We start from the raw sequence: 16,188 nt of genomic DNA on the forward strand, positions 1-16,188 counted from the left end.
TTTGACATTTTGTTTCATCTATGGATCTTTTTCCATTTTGTTTTTTTTTTTTAATATATTTATCCATCTGTCTGTATTCTATCTTGGCCAGGGCTGAGCAGTTAGCCAGTGTACAGTACACACTTCCGAAAACAGCTGGGGGAGACCGTGCTGACTTCTGGAGATTCCGGGGTCTTCGCAGTTCCAAGAGAAATCTTCGAAAGAGCAGAGAGGATTTGTCAGCTCAGCCAGTTCAAACAAAGTTTCCAGCCTATGAACGAGTTGTTCTTCGAGAAGGTAGTTTATTTTTTATAGATTAACCTTAATACCATTTAATGTCAATGTGCTTAAGAAAGAAAAAATATAAACTGTGTTATTTTTTCTTTGAATTTCTCCCCAGCTGGGTTTCTGAGGCCTGTGACTATCTTTGGACCTATAGCTGATGTTGCCAGAGAAAAACTGGCAAGAGAGGAACCAGATATTTATCAAATTGCAAGTAAGTGGCTTTAAGACGGACTTAGATGAGGTTGAGGGTATTACCTTATTTGGTACTCCTGTAAAGGATGGGTCTGATCCATTCCCTTAATAGAAATAAAACTTTCTGTAAGTGAAAATTTGCAGTTTACCTAGTTTGTTTAACTTGGAGGGAAATTTGAGTGATTGTCCTTGTTTTCTTAATTCCCTTTAATAATAAAAAGAATCACCATTTATGAAGCTCTGGGTGTCATATGAAAATTGTACACAGTCTTGCGTAATAAATCCTGACAGTATCACCATGGGGTAAATACTAATTTGCGTATCCATTCTGAAGTTGAGCAGCTTAAGTCCTAGGGTGGTGGGGGCCATCACCAGCCAGCCTCTTTATAAACTTTCCTGATGACACCCGGCTAATGAGTGACAAAACTCAACTTTGAACCCAACCCTTCCTGGCTTCAGTCCAGTGCTTTCGGTCATTGAGCTAACAGAGACAAGTATATAAAAAGAGCAATAAGAGCATGGTTCATGCCATCATTTATTATTGTAGGCATTTTTAATAAGTTAGTGTCAAATATAAATATTGAAGATATAGTGCTTTAAATGCCTAGCAGATTTTGCTTACAGATTCTTTTAGTATTTAACTAGTTTAGCTATTGTGGTACTTTAAATGTACAGACTTAGTTATGACCACTTTGGCTTGCTGTAAGCTATATATAAAAACTTAAATTGTTTTTTTCCTCTAATTATAGAAATACTATTTGGAAAGCTTAGAAAATTAATCTTGACATATATCATCATCATCCTAAATTTTATCCTATTGTATTTTCTTCCACCCTACTATTGTTTGTAAGCAAACTTTTGTGTGGAACTTTATTTATTCTCTTTTCCTTTTTAATAGATAATACCTTATTTTTTTTTATTATCCATTCTGCAACCAAATTTCAGTTGATTAGTCTTCTGTTGTTTATACACAGTTGGTTTCAGTTTTATATTTTACTTTTATAAAGGATGCAGAAATCTGTCCCTGTTTTACTTGCTTGTTTCTGCTCTGCTTTGTTTCCCAAAGGATTTAATTCCTCAGGAATATAGCTTTTCCCATATTTATGATAATTTTCTTAGAATTCCCAAGTACAGGCAGGAATAAGCTACGGAACATGAGCATTTTCTGGTTACTGCTGTGTATGATCGCTGTTGCCTTCCAAAGGGTTGTGCCTACATTTGTAGTTGTCATTCTTACTGTCACTAGATGAGACCCTCATTAACACTTTTAAAGAATCAGAGCATTGCCTTTTTTTTATTATATTGCTTTTCACTTGGGTTGTTGGCAAAGTTGAACGAGGGTATTTATTTTATGAAACCGAGAAGATTTGCAGACAAATGATAGTAAAATTTGAGCAAGTTTAGGAAGTTTATTTCTGATTCCCCATTCAGTTTGTTAGTTTTTTCAGAAGAGGTTTTTTTGGGTCATCGTTTTATAGGTAACATTTGGCCTAAAGAAGTTGGTGATGACCCCACCCATAACCAAACTTAGCATTTTTAAATTTAGGAAAAGTAAGTGTGAAGACTTGTAAAGCTCTGTGTGAGGGAGTAATTGATTGCTTTAATTGAGTTTATTCTATACTTCAGCCAGGCTCTTAAAAAGGATTCAGGTAGCTTAGTTATGTATCCTCTCAAGTCCAATGAGAGTCTTTTTTGTTAAAGAGTTAGTAGCATTTTCTCCAACCAAAACTCGCAGTTGATCTCTCTGTTTAATTCTCTGTTCACCAGATTTGAAATTTTGCCCTGTTTGCTCATGGAGCTTTATCTTAATGATAGTCTCATTCTCTGGAGTCATTCAGCTTGTCCTTCAGTGTGACCTTTGTCCTTCCAAATCTCTGATTTTGTCTGATCTGAAACTCCAGAGCTCCTCTTTGCCTTTCAAGCTTTCCTTGTGACCAGAGTCACAAGCATTGCTGTACCTTTTTAGTGGAGAACTTCGTGTAAATTGGGCCTCTGAGATTTTTGGTTAGTAACTGGCTCAAGCTGCACTTGGCATTTTATACACCAGTAGGGAGGGACAGGTTGCCAGTGTGAAACCACAGGCTGTCTCAGTTACAAATTAACAGCCTTCTCTGCTCCCAGGTTCCAAAAAGGCCTCTAACCCAGAACTCCCCAGCCAGTCTGCTACAGCATTGTTGCTGATGGGTTGTGGACCTGCCCAGGTATTGATTCCATCAGCCTCCAGTGACTGGATGGGGCGCCACCCAGAAGAGGCCCCCTAAGTTTATCTCTCTTGGCCGTACAAATAATGTCATTTTCTCTGCATGTTAACAGTGTGTAAGACATTTGGAAATAGTGCCACACCAACCCATTCTAGAGCGTTAGGCAAAAGGAAAAAAAGTGTCCATACATACATATTTTTACATCTTTTTTAATGTCTTTTTCCAGAACATAAAAAATTTTTGGAAAACGTAAACGTGTATTAAAACTCACATTATTTCAAGTTTAAATATTTTATTTATACCAAAATAGAATTGATAATTTTATTTTCCTTTAATGGAAGCAAGCTAATCAATATTATTTTTAAATTTACCTTTTTTTTTTAAGATTTTATTTATTTATTTGACAAGTGAGAGGCACAGCGAGAGAGGGAACACAAGAAGGGGGAGTGGGAAAGGGAGAAGCAGGCTTCCCGTGGAGCAGGGAGCCTGATGTGGGATCATGACCTGAGCCGAAGGCAGACGCTTAACGACTGAGCCACCCAGGCGCCCCTAAATTTACTTTTTAAAATCTCATTTTCAATTGAAAGAATTGCCATGTTTGACAATTTTTCTTGACCAAGTGACAGTCTTAAATAATTTTTACTCATTTCACTTACTGATTATTGTAGATTATTAATTTTGATCTTTCAAACATATTGCAGCAAAGTAGTACTTGATTGCTGAGGTTTTTTGGCACCCCATTGAATATTGCTCCTGAAGCAAGTGCCTTACTTGCCTTCTCTAATCCCAGAATTGTTGGGAAGTGTTAATCTAACCCAGTGGTACTCAGCCAGGGGCAGTTCTGCCTCACTAGGATACTGGCCACTCCTGGAGACATTTTTATTGTTCATAATGTGGACGGGAGGCATGTAGCAGGAGGTGGCCAGAAATGCTGCTGAACAGGCCCTAGTGCCCAGGACAGCCCCTATAACTAAGTATTACAGAGCCCAGCCTGTGGAAGAGCCCAGTAGTTGAGAAACTGGTCTAACCAATGCACATTTGATGTTTTGTTTTTGTCCTCTGATGTCATGAATAGAAAGTGAACCACGAGATGCTGGAACTGACCAACGTAGCTCTGGCATTATTCGCCTTCATACAATAAAGCAAATAATAGATCAGGTACGTTATTAAAAAATTGACCTATTTCATTATAATCTGTGAATGTTGTATTTTGGAGTGGGATGGAGTTTAGTTAATTTGGAAGTAGTAAAGTAGCTTTTCTAAAAGTATTACTGGTCTACCATAAGAAGATTAAGCCCCTACTGAAGGGCATTCCAATAACTTTCAATGAAACAGTATTGCATGCTTCAAAAGATATTTATATGCATAGGGAATATATTGTTACTTTATAAGATCACGTCAGGAACATTAAATTCGTACACTCTTTTTCACTTTACAGAACACAGATAATACTGTCAACTTGCAAGTATTGGGGCTATCTTAAAGTGAGCTGATGAAGTTTTTTTTAAAAAATTGGGCCAGAAATTGTATTGAATTCTGATTACAAATTTTTCTGACATACTCTTGAGACATTTTGGAGCCCGATTAAAGGTCCATTACCATTGGAATGTAGTCTAGGCTGCCCCCTTTCAAAGGACTTTTTTTTTTTTTTCTTATTTATTTTTTTTAGTAACATATAATGTATCATTTGTTTCAGGGGTATAGATCTGTGATTCATCAGTCTTAAACAGTGCTCACTATAGCACATACCCTCCCTAATGTCCATCACCCATAGGCTGTGACTTTTTTTTGAAGGTGATGATTCTTAATTAACAGTATCTTGTGTCCTTGTTTGTTTTTGTGTGTGTGTGTGTGTGCCTCCAGGACAAACATGCTTTATTAGATGTAACACCAAATGCAGTTGATCGTCTCAATTATGCCCAGTGGTATCCAATTGTAGTATTCCTTAACCCTGATTCTAAGCAAGGTGTGAAAACTATGAGGATGAGGTTATGTCCAGAATCTCGGAAAAGTGCCAGGAAATTATATGAACGGTCTCATAAACTTCGTAAAAATAATCACCATCTTTTTACAAGTGAGTATATTAAAGGCGTTCATGTAATTTAAAATATCTAGGCAACAATATGTAAACAAAAGTATTGTGTTGTTCAAATGCTAAAAGCTATATATAACCTTTGCCTTGGAAAACTTTGTTATGTTAACAGCTGCTGTTTGAGTCAAAATGTACACTGCCAAAATAGAAATTTCAAAGGTGTGTGTCCTCAAACATTTTCCTTCAAATAACTAAGAAATGATGATTGAGCTGATGCATTCAGGTTGAATGAATTCTGGCTTTTGACAGTGTTCTAATTGTAAAACAATGTTGTTCATTTATTTTTAGCTACAATTAACCTAAACTCAATGAATGATGGTTGGTATGGTGCATTGAAAGAAGCAATTCAACAACAACAGAACCAGTTGGTATGGGTTTCTGAGGGAAAGGTAAGAAACTTCCTGTTACTTAACCCTTACAGTAGATGATATGACTAATCAGAGATGGCTTTGAGAGTTACCATTGTCTTCTTATTAGATCAGTACATTAGAGTAATTTGGGGAGAGTTTGCTTTTAAGTTTTTATAATTTGTATGTAGGGGTCATGAAAGTTGTTTTTGATAGTAAAAGGTTCTGAAATTTCCCCACCTATTGAATTACCACTTCAGTGGTGCTCTTTCAGAGAGCTCTCAAATGCTAACTAAAAGAGCAAGAGTTCTGGCTCTGCCCCTGTCTGAGCAATGACTTTTAGAACCTGGCTTCATTTTTTTTTCCTTCTCTGAAAGTGAGGAGAGTTGAGTGGGCTGGGTGGCTGGGTCCATGTTCTCCAAAGTGCTCTCCTCTGCACATGAGATTCAGGACTTGGTCTGGAGGAAAAAGGAACTCTTAATGGCAGGTAATGGGTGGGAAATACTGTAGCCATAGCCCCCTGGGAGGGGCGGACAGCACAGTGAGGGGCAGCACTGTATCCACCAGCATAGGAAAGGCTTTGAGAAGTTGTAAGTAAAGAACCTATTTTATTACTTTGTTTACCTAGGGAATTTTTTTTTCCACTTAGTACCTGTTCATATTGTTACGGCATACTAGATCCTGAACAGAGCAATACGTCCTTTTTAGATACAAATTTTGATTTTCATACACATTCAAATGGCCACCTTTAAAATAACTACTTTCTGTCAGTCTTTCTGGTCTTATAGCAGTCTTTGATGGGAAAGGTCTGTTCATTTTATTGGGCAAGTTAATACAGCTGAAAGAAACTTCTGTTTTTAATATGTTTTTCCTTCAGTACAATATTAATAAGTTTTGGTTGCTAGAGAAGATTGAGAATATCTCTTGTTTTGTTTTGTTTTAATATTTCCTTGTTGGCTTGGTTTTTGTTGTGTTTGGCCCCTGCATGGCCCCTACTTTCCTCTGCCTGGCTATGGCTACAGATGCTCTAGCAGTGCATGCTGCATGCTTAGGACCACTGTGCCCTTTATCCAGAAAACACAACCTCTGCAAGAATTGATGTTAAAATGTTTACATCTAGAGGTCGTGTCTGGTCTGCTCTTCCCACCTGTATTAATGTGTCAGAATCGTGGTTTTTCTCCTCAGTACCACTTTAGGGGATGGACTATGCATATGAGATCATCAGACCACTTTGAATAACTGGCGTATCAGCTGGGACACTTGACAGACAAATCGAGGTAGAAAAAACCACTGCATCACTTTACAGAAACACACTATTACTAATTTTCACTCATATGGCATTTGATACAAAGGATTACAGTCCTCTCCATACTCATCTGTAAAAACACAATTCTGTTAGCAGCCTTTGTCAGGTAGAATGGTTAATAGCTTGCATTGGTGATTCCCGAAATGAAATTAGTTTATAAATGCACAACGTATAGTATCTGCCTACCTGAGGGTTTTTTTTTTTTATCAACAAATCTTAATTTTCTATGATTTCTTTTCGTGATATTATTGTGTGCTTCCTGTCTTTGCTTGGATTTTAAAATACAGGTCCAACTCCCCTAACTTATGTGAGGAAAAAACAGATCATTTATTATTAGAATAGATTGATGCATTTTGTAAATCAGAATAGGTTGTTAGAATTTAAATCAAGCTTCATAGATCTCCTGCCCCTTCTAGTCGAGTATATTTTGTAATAGATTCTTAAACCAAAACCACTTCATTTCACATTGACTTGCCTGAGCAAACTCCTCTGGTCTAATTGCTGGAAAGAGTTCTTTTTTGCAAGATCTGACACAGTCTTATGTGTTCCTTACTAAACCAAGAAAAGTCATCCTGAGACTTTCTTAACATGTAGGCATATGTCATTTCTTGGTCAGCGCAACCCATGGTTCTTGCTCACTTGTGCATTTCATACCACTGCAAAGGCTAGGTGGATTGGTGAGTTCCAAGTTAATTCTTCTCCAAGGACTTAAATATTTCCCTGGCTGGCTGCTGGGTTATAGTCTTCCAGAACCCTGGTGAGTTAAAGGTTAGAGTAGGTAGCAAAAAGACTTCTCTTCTGCAGCAGCCATTATAGAGTTGAGAGGCCATTGAGATTTCGATGGGAGAGACTCTGCTGTAACATAGAGCAGAGCCCTGGAATGCTCACTTCCTGAGCCCAAGAGGTACTCTGTTGAAAACCAGAGCCCCTGGGACACCTCACATACCCTAGTCTTTCTTATCTGGAGGGCAGTACTCAGGTTCAGGCTGTTAAGGGAGCCAGGCATGAGACTGTGTGGAATGTTCCATTCAGGCGGCCCAAGCCTTATGTTTGTCCTTCAGTCTATGCTTAAAATGGAAGAAGGATTGTCTGAATTCTGGATTCCAGGTCCTTCAGCTCTCCTACCCAGCTGGGCACAGTGTCCAGGCAAGATCTTCAGGGACTGTGCTAATTAATCCAGGTACTGGTTTTCAAACTGGTATCTGATGACAGCCTGTTGATGCAACTCTTTAGATTCCTTTCCCTCAAATGCTTCTCATTTTCTTTCTGGTCTTCTCAGAAGATAATGTAGACTAATAAAAACCACCTCAGATCTTAATTACATACAAAAGAGAAACATAATGGCATTTCTCCCTCACCATCCATTGGATACTACATCTGTGAAAAATAATAAAGACAATAATTCTTAATATAATGAGGCAACTGGCACTTAGGTGATGATGCTTTTCCATTGTGTTTTACAAAAACTTGACCAAATACAACGTTTTTAAAAGTAGTTTTCTTTATATATATATATATATATAATATGTATGTATGTATGTGTATATATATATATAAAAACATATGTAAGCTCTTACTCGAATTATGGCATTTATTTTCATAGTTAACTCTTAAATGCGCTGTTCTGTCAGTGTGTCCTTGTTTCTGTGAGTTTGGTTTGGTAGCATTCTCACTCTTCACCTTGCTTTGGGCTGATAAACTAGTGACTGATTAGGTTTTATAAACCTGAGCGGTGTCAGGGTTCCTTCATTGACTTCTGGGGCTGAGCCTCAGAGTCCAGCTCTGCTGTGGCCGAGCAGCCCACATTTCATTCTTCCAAGCCCTTCTGATCCCAAAGGGTGCTCTGTGTGTCTGCATGTGCGCTTGTACAATCTTCTTGACCTTTCCTCGCCAGAATTTTCGAGAAATAGATGTGATTTCTCCAAAGAAAAATATCCTTTTCAATCTCCCTTGTAAAATAAAGGCCATCTCTTAAAGAACTACTGAATAAAATTTTTAATTTACTTTTATTTGACCCAGGCGGATGGTGCTACAAGTGATGACCTTGATTTGCATGATGATCGTCTGTCCTACCTGTCAGCCCCAGGTAGTGAATACTCAATGTATAGCACGGACAGTAGACACACTTCTGACTATGAAGACACAGATACAGAAGGCGGGGCCTACACTGATCAAGAACTAGATGAAACTCTTAATGATGAGGTTGGGACTCCACCGGAGTCTGCCATTACACGGTCCTCTGAGCCTGTAAGAGAGGACTCCTCTGGAATGCATCATGAAAACCAAACATATCCTCCTTATTCACCACAAGCGCAGCCACAACCAGTTCATAGAATAGACTCCCCTGGATTTAAAACAGCCTCTCAACAGGTAAGCAGCAAGCATTCAACGTTTTTTAGTTAGAGGTGCATTATTAAATTTTAGAATGTGGTGATTGAGTTGAAGAATATATTTTGTCCTTTCTTTGGATTAAGAATTCATCTTTATTTTCGATTTGAGAATACCAAGGACTTAATTCTAAACTTTGTGTGTTCGTCTTACACAGCAGTATACTGAATTTCTTTTTTTTAATTGAGGATGTGAGGTCATAGTTTTGTTATTCAGCACACTTAAAATGTATGTCTACCAACCCCTATAAATGGAAGTGGGAAGTTAGCAGTAAACAAAAACACTATATTTAAAATATTTTAAACACTTCGCAGAAAGCAGAAGCCTCATCTCCAGTCCCTTACCTTTCGCCTGAAACAAACCCAGCATCATCAACCTCTGCTGTTAACCATAATGTACCTTTAACTAATGTCAGACTGGAGGGGCCCACCCCAGTTCCTTCCACATCTTACTCACCACAAGCTGATTCTTTAAGAACACCAAGTACTGAGGCAGCTCACATAATGCTAAGAGATCAAGAGCCATCATTGCCGTCGCATGTAGACCCAGCAAAGGTACCTGTGCTGCAGTGTTGCCCTCATCTGCCGCTCTCCATCGGTCTAGCACACGGTCATTTTTGCTTTGCCCTTTAAGTGTTCCTTTTGCTTTTCTACTGTGGGCTTACACACCATAGTGCTTTCGAATCAATACGAGTCATTTCAGTTTCATAGTTTGCATGGCTTCCGGTGGTATACTGATAATTTGAAAACAGGCCTTTTAATTGGTATTTGTGCTTATGTTTTTATTATTTTTATTTTTTGGCTTTCAGTATTTTAGAATTCCTTATGATATGTAGTTGTGACTCATCATAAGCATTTTCGTGTTTTGTAAATTATGGTGTCCATAAATTTTCTTTATGATTTTTATTTTTGATGTCCAAATCAAGTGGAATCAGTAGTTCAGTGTATTAATTTTCTGCTAAATTTAATAATTAATTATCTTTAACTCACTTTTCATTTAGAACATGCTAAAACATAAAAGCCCCCCTTCCTGCATTATAAATTTTGAGCTTTCACTTAAACTAGCTTTCTCACTAATCTCTTTCTTGTCTTGGTGTAATAAGTGGTAGAACATACCATTTTCATATATAATATAATTATATTTTCGTCTCTTAAGGTAGACTAGACTTGAAAACAAGCCTTTGTACTTACACATGAATTTTTTATACAGGTGTATAGAAAAGATCCCTATCCTGAGGAAATGATGAGACAGAATCATGTTTTGAAACAGCCACCTGCTGGTCACCCAGGGCAGAGGCCAGACAAGGACCCTAATCTGAGCTACGAATCCCAACCCCCATATGTAGAGAAACAAGCCAGCAGAGACCTCGAGCAGCCCACATACAGATACGACTCCTCAAGCTACACAGACCAGCGTTCTCGAAACTACGATCATCGTCTCTGCTACGAAGAGCGCATTCCTACGTACGAGGAGCAGTGGTCATATTATGATGACAAACAGCCCTACCAGCCTCGGCCTTCTTTTGATAATCAGCACCCTCGGGACCTTGACTCCAGACAACATCCTGAAGAGTCCTCAGAACGAGGCTATTACCCACGTTTTGAAGAGCCGGCCACTCTGTCCTATGACGGCAGACCACGCTATGACCAGCCACCCAGAACCTCCACCCTACGACATGAAGAGCAACCAACTCCTGGATATGACGTGCATAATAGATACAGACCAGAAGCACAGTCCTATTCTTCAGCAGGCCCGAAGGCATCTGAACCCAAACAGTATTTTGACCAGTACCCACGAAGTTATGAGCAAGTACCATCACAAGGATTTACCTCTAAAGCAGGCCCCTATGAGCCTCTCCATGGTGCTGCAGTTGTCCCTCCTCTAATACCCGCATCTCAACACAAGCCAGAAGTTCTGCCTTCAAATACCAAACCACTGCCTCCACCCCCAACTCTGACTGAAGAGGAGGAAGATCCAGCAATGAAACCCCAGTCTGTGCTCACTAGAGTTAAAATGTTTGAAAACAAAAGATCTGCATCATTGGAGAGCAAGAAGGATGAAAACCACACTGCTGGTTTTAAGGTAAGCATGTAACCATGCCTTTCCTGCCTTGGCTGCGTGGGCGCATTCAGCGAAGGAGCAGTTTGGAATGCTTCCTAGCTCCCCCTCCCCTGCTTAAATGAAGCTCTTTTGTAATTATCTTTCTTGGGGCATGTTTTTATTCTGTTTTGCAGCCTCCAGAGGTAGCATCTAAACCTCCAGGTGCTCCCATCATTGGTCCGAAAGCCACTCCTCAGAATCAGTTCAGTGAACATGACAAAACACTGTACAGGTGGGTATGTGTTGTGGTGTTTGTGGCATGGAACTGACCAGGAATCTGACCCTTTCAGTCAGTGAGGGAGCCTCTTACTGTGTTAGTGGAGAAGAAGGAAAAGGAAGGGGATCTTGTTTGTCCTTAAATGAAAACTACCAGCCTTTCTGATTAAGACGGTGGCCCTAGAAAGAAAAATAAAGGTCTCGATTATGTCTTCTGTAACAGATCCTTGGTATGCCTTTAGTAATCAAGTCTTTCAAAAAGATACTTTTCTAGCAAGTGATTAAAAATGTTAAAGCCCTTCATTTGTATTACGTTCTTTAGTTTTAGAAGTGTTTTTAGACACGTGAACTCTAATCTGAGCACAGACTGGGGTTTCGTTGCTGGAGCTAGCCCTTAAAAGTTTCTAGGGGTAAAGAAACAGACTCAGTTTGGCTAAAATAAAAATTAATCATTTAGTGAGCAGGTGCCATATGCTTGCCATTGCTCTGTACACTCAGTGCAGTGCGGGTAGACAGTCCTTTCCCCCATTTTAGAGAGAGGCACTGAGGCGGAGAGCCGTTGAGTAGCTTATAGGACTTGGTGGAGTCGGGAGAGAAGCCTGGCCAGCAGCTCTCTTAGCAGGGTCCTTGTCACTCTGCAAGTAAGGGACAGACTGGGTTTGAATACAGTATGTTTTTCTGCCTAACTCATGGCTTGTAATAAACAGGAACTACTATCCAACATACAGATTTTCCTCTTAATGATCTCTAGTGCTTTTCATGAAAATGTAAACTGCGGGGTCTCCTTTAGCCAGTATCTTTAGCAAGTGAGCTATTTTACATAAGATAAACGTAATTATTGAAAGTTTAGCCCCCTTTTTGGTGTGAAACCTATTTATCTATTTTTGAGGCAAAGTTTCTAAAGTTCACTAGGCAGAGCATACGTAACAATGAGCATACATAACAATTCTGTTTTTCATTTTCAGTATAGTATTCAATGGATTACATGAGATACCACTTTATTATAAAACAGGCTTTGTGTTAGATGATTTTGCCCAACTATAGGCTAAAGTATGTGTTCTTTTTTTTTTCTTTTTTAAATTTTATTATGTTATGTTAGTCACCATACATTACATCATTAGTTTTTGATGTGGTGATCCACGATCCATTGTTTTCGTATAACACCCAGTGCTCCATGCGTACGTGCCCTCCTTAATACCCATCACCGGGCTAACCACTCCCCCCACCCCCCTCCCCTCTAAAACCCTGTTTGTTTCTCAGAGCCCATAGTCTCTCCCTCCGACTTCCCCCTCTTCATTTTTCCCTTCCTTCTCCTAATGTCCTCCCTGCTATTCCTTATGTTCCACAAATAAGTGAAACCATGTGATAATTGACTTTCTCTGCTTGACTTATTTCACTTAGCATTATCTCCTCCAGTCCCATCCATGTTGGTGTAAAAGTTGGGTATTCATCCTTTCTGATGGCTGAATAATATTCCATTGTATATATGGACCACATCTTCTTTTTTTTTTTTTTTTTTAAAGATTTTATTTATTTATTTGAGAGAGAGAGAATGAGAGATAGAGAGCACGAGAGGGAAGAGGGTCAGAGGGAGAAGCAGACTCCTTGCTGAGCAGGGAGCCCGATGCGGGACTCGATCCTGGGACTCCAGGATCATGACCTGAGCCGAAGGCAGTCGCTTAACCAACTGAGCCACCCAGGCACCCTGGACCACATCTTCTTTATCCATTCATCTGTTGAAGGGCATCTCGGCTCTTTCCACAGTTTGGCTATTGCGGACATTGCCGCTGTGAACACTGGGGTGCATATGCCCCTTCCTTTCACTACATCTGTGTCTTTGGGGTAAATACCCAAGAGTGCAATTGCCGGGTCATAGGGTAGCTCTGTTTTTAAATTTTTGAGGAACCTCCACACTGTTTTCCAAAGTGGCTGTACCAACTTGCATTCCCACCAACAGTGTAAGAGGGTTCCCCTTTCTCCACAACCTCTCCAACATTTGTTGTTTCTTTCGCTGTCCATTTTTGCCATTCTAACTGGTGTAAGGTGGTATCTCAATGTGGTTTTGATTTGAATTTCCCTGATGGCTAATGATGATGAACATTTTTTCATGTGTCTTGTTAGCCATTTGTATGTCTTCTTCAGAGAAGTCTTTTCATATCTTCTGCCCACTTTTTGACTTGATTATTTGCTTTTTGGGTGTTGAGTTTGAGAAGTTCTTTATAGATCTTGGATACCAGCCCTTTATCTGTAGTGTCATTTGCAAATATCTTCTCTCAATCTGTGGTTTGCCTCTTTGTTTTGTTGATTGTTTCCTTTGCTGTGCAGAAGCTTTTTTTTTTCTTTTAAAGTTATTTTTTTATTTTTTTCAAGATTGTATTTATTTGAGAGAGAATGAGCAAGAGAGAGAGAGAGAGCAAGCACGCGCAGGGGAGGAGTAGAGGGAGACAGAGAAGCAGACTCCCCGCCGAGCAGGGAGCCCCACGCGGGGCTCGATCCTAGGACTCCAGGACCACGACCCGAGCCAGAATCAAGTCGGACGCTCAACCGACTGAGCCACCCAGGCGCCCCTGTGAAGAAGCTTTTTATCTTGATGAAGTCCCAAAAGTTCATTTTTGCTTTTGTTACACTAGCTTTTGGAGATGTATCTTGAAAGAAGTTGCTGTGGGCGATGTCAAAGAGGTTACTGCCTATGTTCTCCTCTAGGATTTGGATGGATTCCTGTGTCACATTGAGGTCTTTCATCCACTTTGAGGTTATCTTTGTGAATGGTGTTAGAGAATGGTCGAGTTTCATTCTTCTGCATGTGGCTGTCCAATTTTCGCAGCACCATTTATTGAAGAGACTGTCTTTTTTCCATTGCATGTTTTTTCCTGCTTTGTCTAAGATAATTTGACCATAGAGTTGAGGGTCCATATCTGGGTTCTCTATCCTGTTCCATTGGTCTATATGTCTGTTTTTGTGCCAGTACCATGCTGTCTTGGTGATCACAGCTTTGTAATATAGCTTGAAATCGGGCAACGTGATGCCCCCAGCTTTTTCTTTTTCAACCTTTCCTTGGCGATTCAGGGTCTTTTCTGATTCCATACAAATTTTAGGATTGTTTCTTCCAGCACTTTGAAAAATGTCATTGGAATTTTGATTGGGATGGCATTGAAGGTATAGATTGCTTTGGGTAGCATAGACATTTTAACAGTGTTTATTCTTCCGATCCATGAACATGGAATATTTTTCCATCTTTTTGTATCTTCTTCAGTTTCTTTCATGAGTGTTCTGTACTTCCTAGAGTATAGATCCTTTACCTCTTTGGTTGGGTTTATTCCGAGGTATCTTATGGTTTTTGGTGCTATTGTAAATGGAATCGTTTTTCTAATTTCTCTTTCTACAGTTGCGTTGTTAGTGTATAAGAAAGCAGCTGATTTCTGTGCATTGATTTTGTATCCTGCCACATTATTGAATTGCTGTATGAGTTCTAGTAATTTGGGGGTGGAGTCTTTTGGGTTTTTTACATAAAGTATCATGTTGTCTGCGAAAAGAGAGAGTTTGACGACTTCTTTGCCAATTTGAATACCTTTTATTTCTTTTTGTTGTCTGATTGATGTTGCTAGGACTTCTACTACTATGTTGAACAGTAGTGGCGAGAGTGGGCATCCTTGACATGTTCCTGATCTTAAGGGAAAGGCTCTCGGCTTTTCCCCATTGAGGATGATATTCGCTCTGGGTTTTTCATCGATGGATTTTATGAACTTGAGGAATGTTTCCTCTGTCCCTATGCTCTGAAGAGTTTTAAACAGGAAAGGATGTATTTTGTCAAATGCTTTTTCTGCATCAATTGAGAGGACCATATGGTTCTTCTCCCTCCTCTTATTAATGTGTTCTGTCACATTGATTGATTTGCGCATGTTGAACCACCCTTGCATCCCCGGGAAAAATCCCACTTGGTCGTGGTGGATGATCCTTTTAATGTATTGTTGGATCCTATTAGCTAGGATTTTGTTGAGGATTTTGGAATCCATATCCATCAGGGATACTGGTCTGAAATTCTCCTTTTTGATGGGGCCTTTGCCTGGTTTGGGGATTAAGGTAAAGCTGACCTCATAGAATATGAGTTTGGAAGTTTTCCTTCTGTTTCTATTTTTTGAAACAGCGTCAGTAGAATAGGTATTATTTCTTCTTTGAATGTTTGGAAGAATTCCCCAGGGAATCCATCAGGCCCTGGACTCCTGTTTTTTGGGAGGTTTTTGATGACTGCTTCAATCTCGTTACTGGTTATTGGCCTATTCAGGTTGTCAGTTTCTTCCTGTTTCAGTCTTGGCAGCTTATAGGTTTCCAGGAAGGCCTCCATTTCACCCAGATTGCTCAGTTTATTGGCATATAGTTGTTGATAATAATTTCTAATAATTGTTTCTTTTTCCTTGGTATTAGTCGTGATCTCTCCCTTTCATTCATAATTTTATTAATTTGGGTCCTTTCTCTTTCCTTTGGGTAAGTCTGGCCAGTGGTTTATTGATCTTATTAATTCTTTTATTTTTTTTAAATTTTTTATTGTTATGTTAATCACCATACATTACATCATTAGTTTTTGATGTAGTGTTCCATGATTCATTGTTTGTGCATAACACCCAGTGCTCCACGCAGAACGTGCCCTCTTTAATACCCATCACCAGGCTAACCCATCCCCCCACCCCCTCCCCTCTAGAACCCTCAGTTTGTTTTTCAGAGTCCATCCTCTCATGGTTCCTCTCCCCCTCGACTTAATCCCCTTCATTCTTCCCCTCCTGCTATCTTCTTCTTTTCCTTTTTTCTTAACATATCTTGCATTGTTTCAGAAGTACAGATCTGTGATTCAACAGTCTTGCACAATTCACAGCACTCACCATAGCACATACCCTACCCAATGTCTATCACCTAGCCACCCCATCCCTCCCACCCCCCACGACTCCAGCAACCCTCAGGTTGTTTCCTGAGATTAAGAATTCCTCATATCAGTGAGGTCATATATTACATGTCTTTCTCTGATTGACTTATTTCACTCAGCATAACACCCTCCAGTTCCATCCACGTCGTTGCAAATGGCAAGATCTC

General features: G+C 39.5%; 1 protein-coding gene across 8 annotated transcripts in view; it reads left to right on the forward strand.

The window, feature by feature from the left end:
- The window catches only part of TJP1 (tight junction protein 1), a 263,988-nt gene that overhangs the window by 217,373 nt on the left and 30,427 nt on the right, over positions 1–16,188 (forward strand). For 6 of the 8 annotated variants that reach the window (XM_073882512.1, XM_073882513.1, XM_073882514.1 and 3 more), the window contains 9 exons: positions 92–276; positions 380–475; positions 3,733–3,815; positions 4,521–4,731; positions 5,038–5,138; positions 8,422–8,772; positions 9,105–9,344; positions 10,000–10,872; positions 11,025–11,122. In XM_073882512.1, coding sequence (XP_073738613.1) covers positions 92–276; positions 380–475; positions 3,733–3,815; positions 4,521–4,731; positions 5,038–5,138; positions 8,422–8,772; positions 9,105–9,344; positions 10,000–10,872; positions 11,025–11,122 — 2,238 coding nt within the window. The remainder of the gene's footprint in view (positions 1–91; positions 277–379; positions 476–3,732; positions 3,816–4,520; positions 4,732–5,037; positions 5,139–8,421; positions 8,773–9,104; positions 9,345–9,999; positions 10,873–11,024; positions 11,123–16,188) is intronic. The other 2 variants (XM_073882517.1, XM_073882516.1) reach the window with 1 other exon arrangement.

Source organism: Callorhinus ursinus, unplaced genomic scaffold (genome assembly GCF_003265705.2).
Source record: "Callorhinus ursinus isolate GAN/ISIS: 27379988/994484 unplaced genomic scaffold, GSC_fseal_2.0 scaffold47, whole genome shotgun sequence".
NCBI lineage: Eukaryota > Metazoa > Chordata > Mammalia > Carnivora > Otariidae > Callorhinus > Callorhinus ursinus.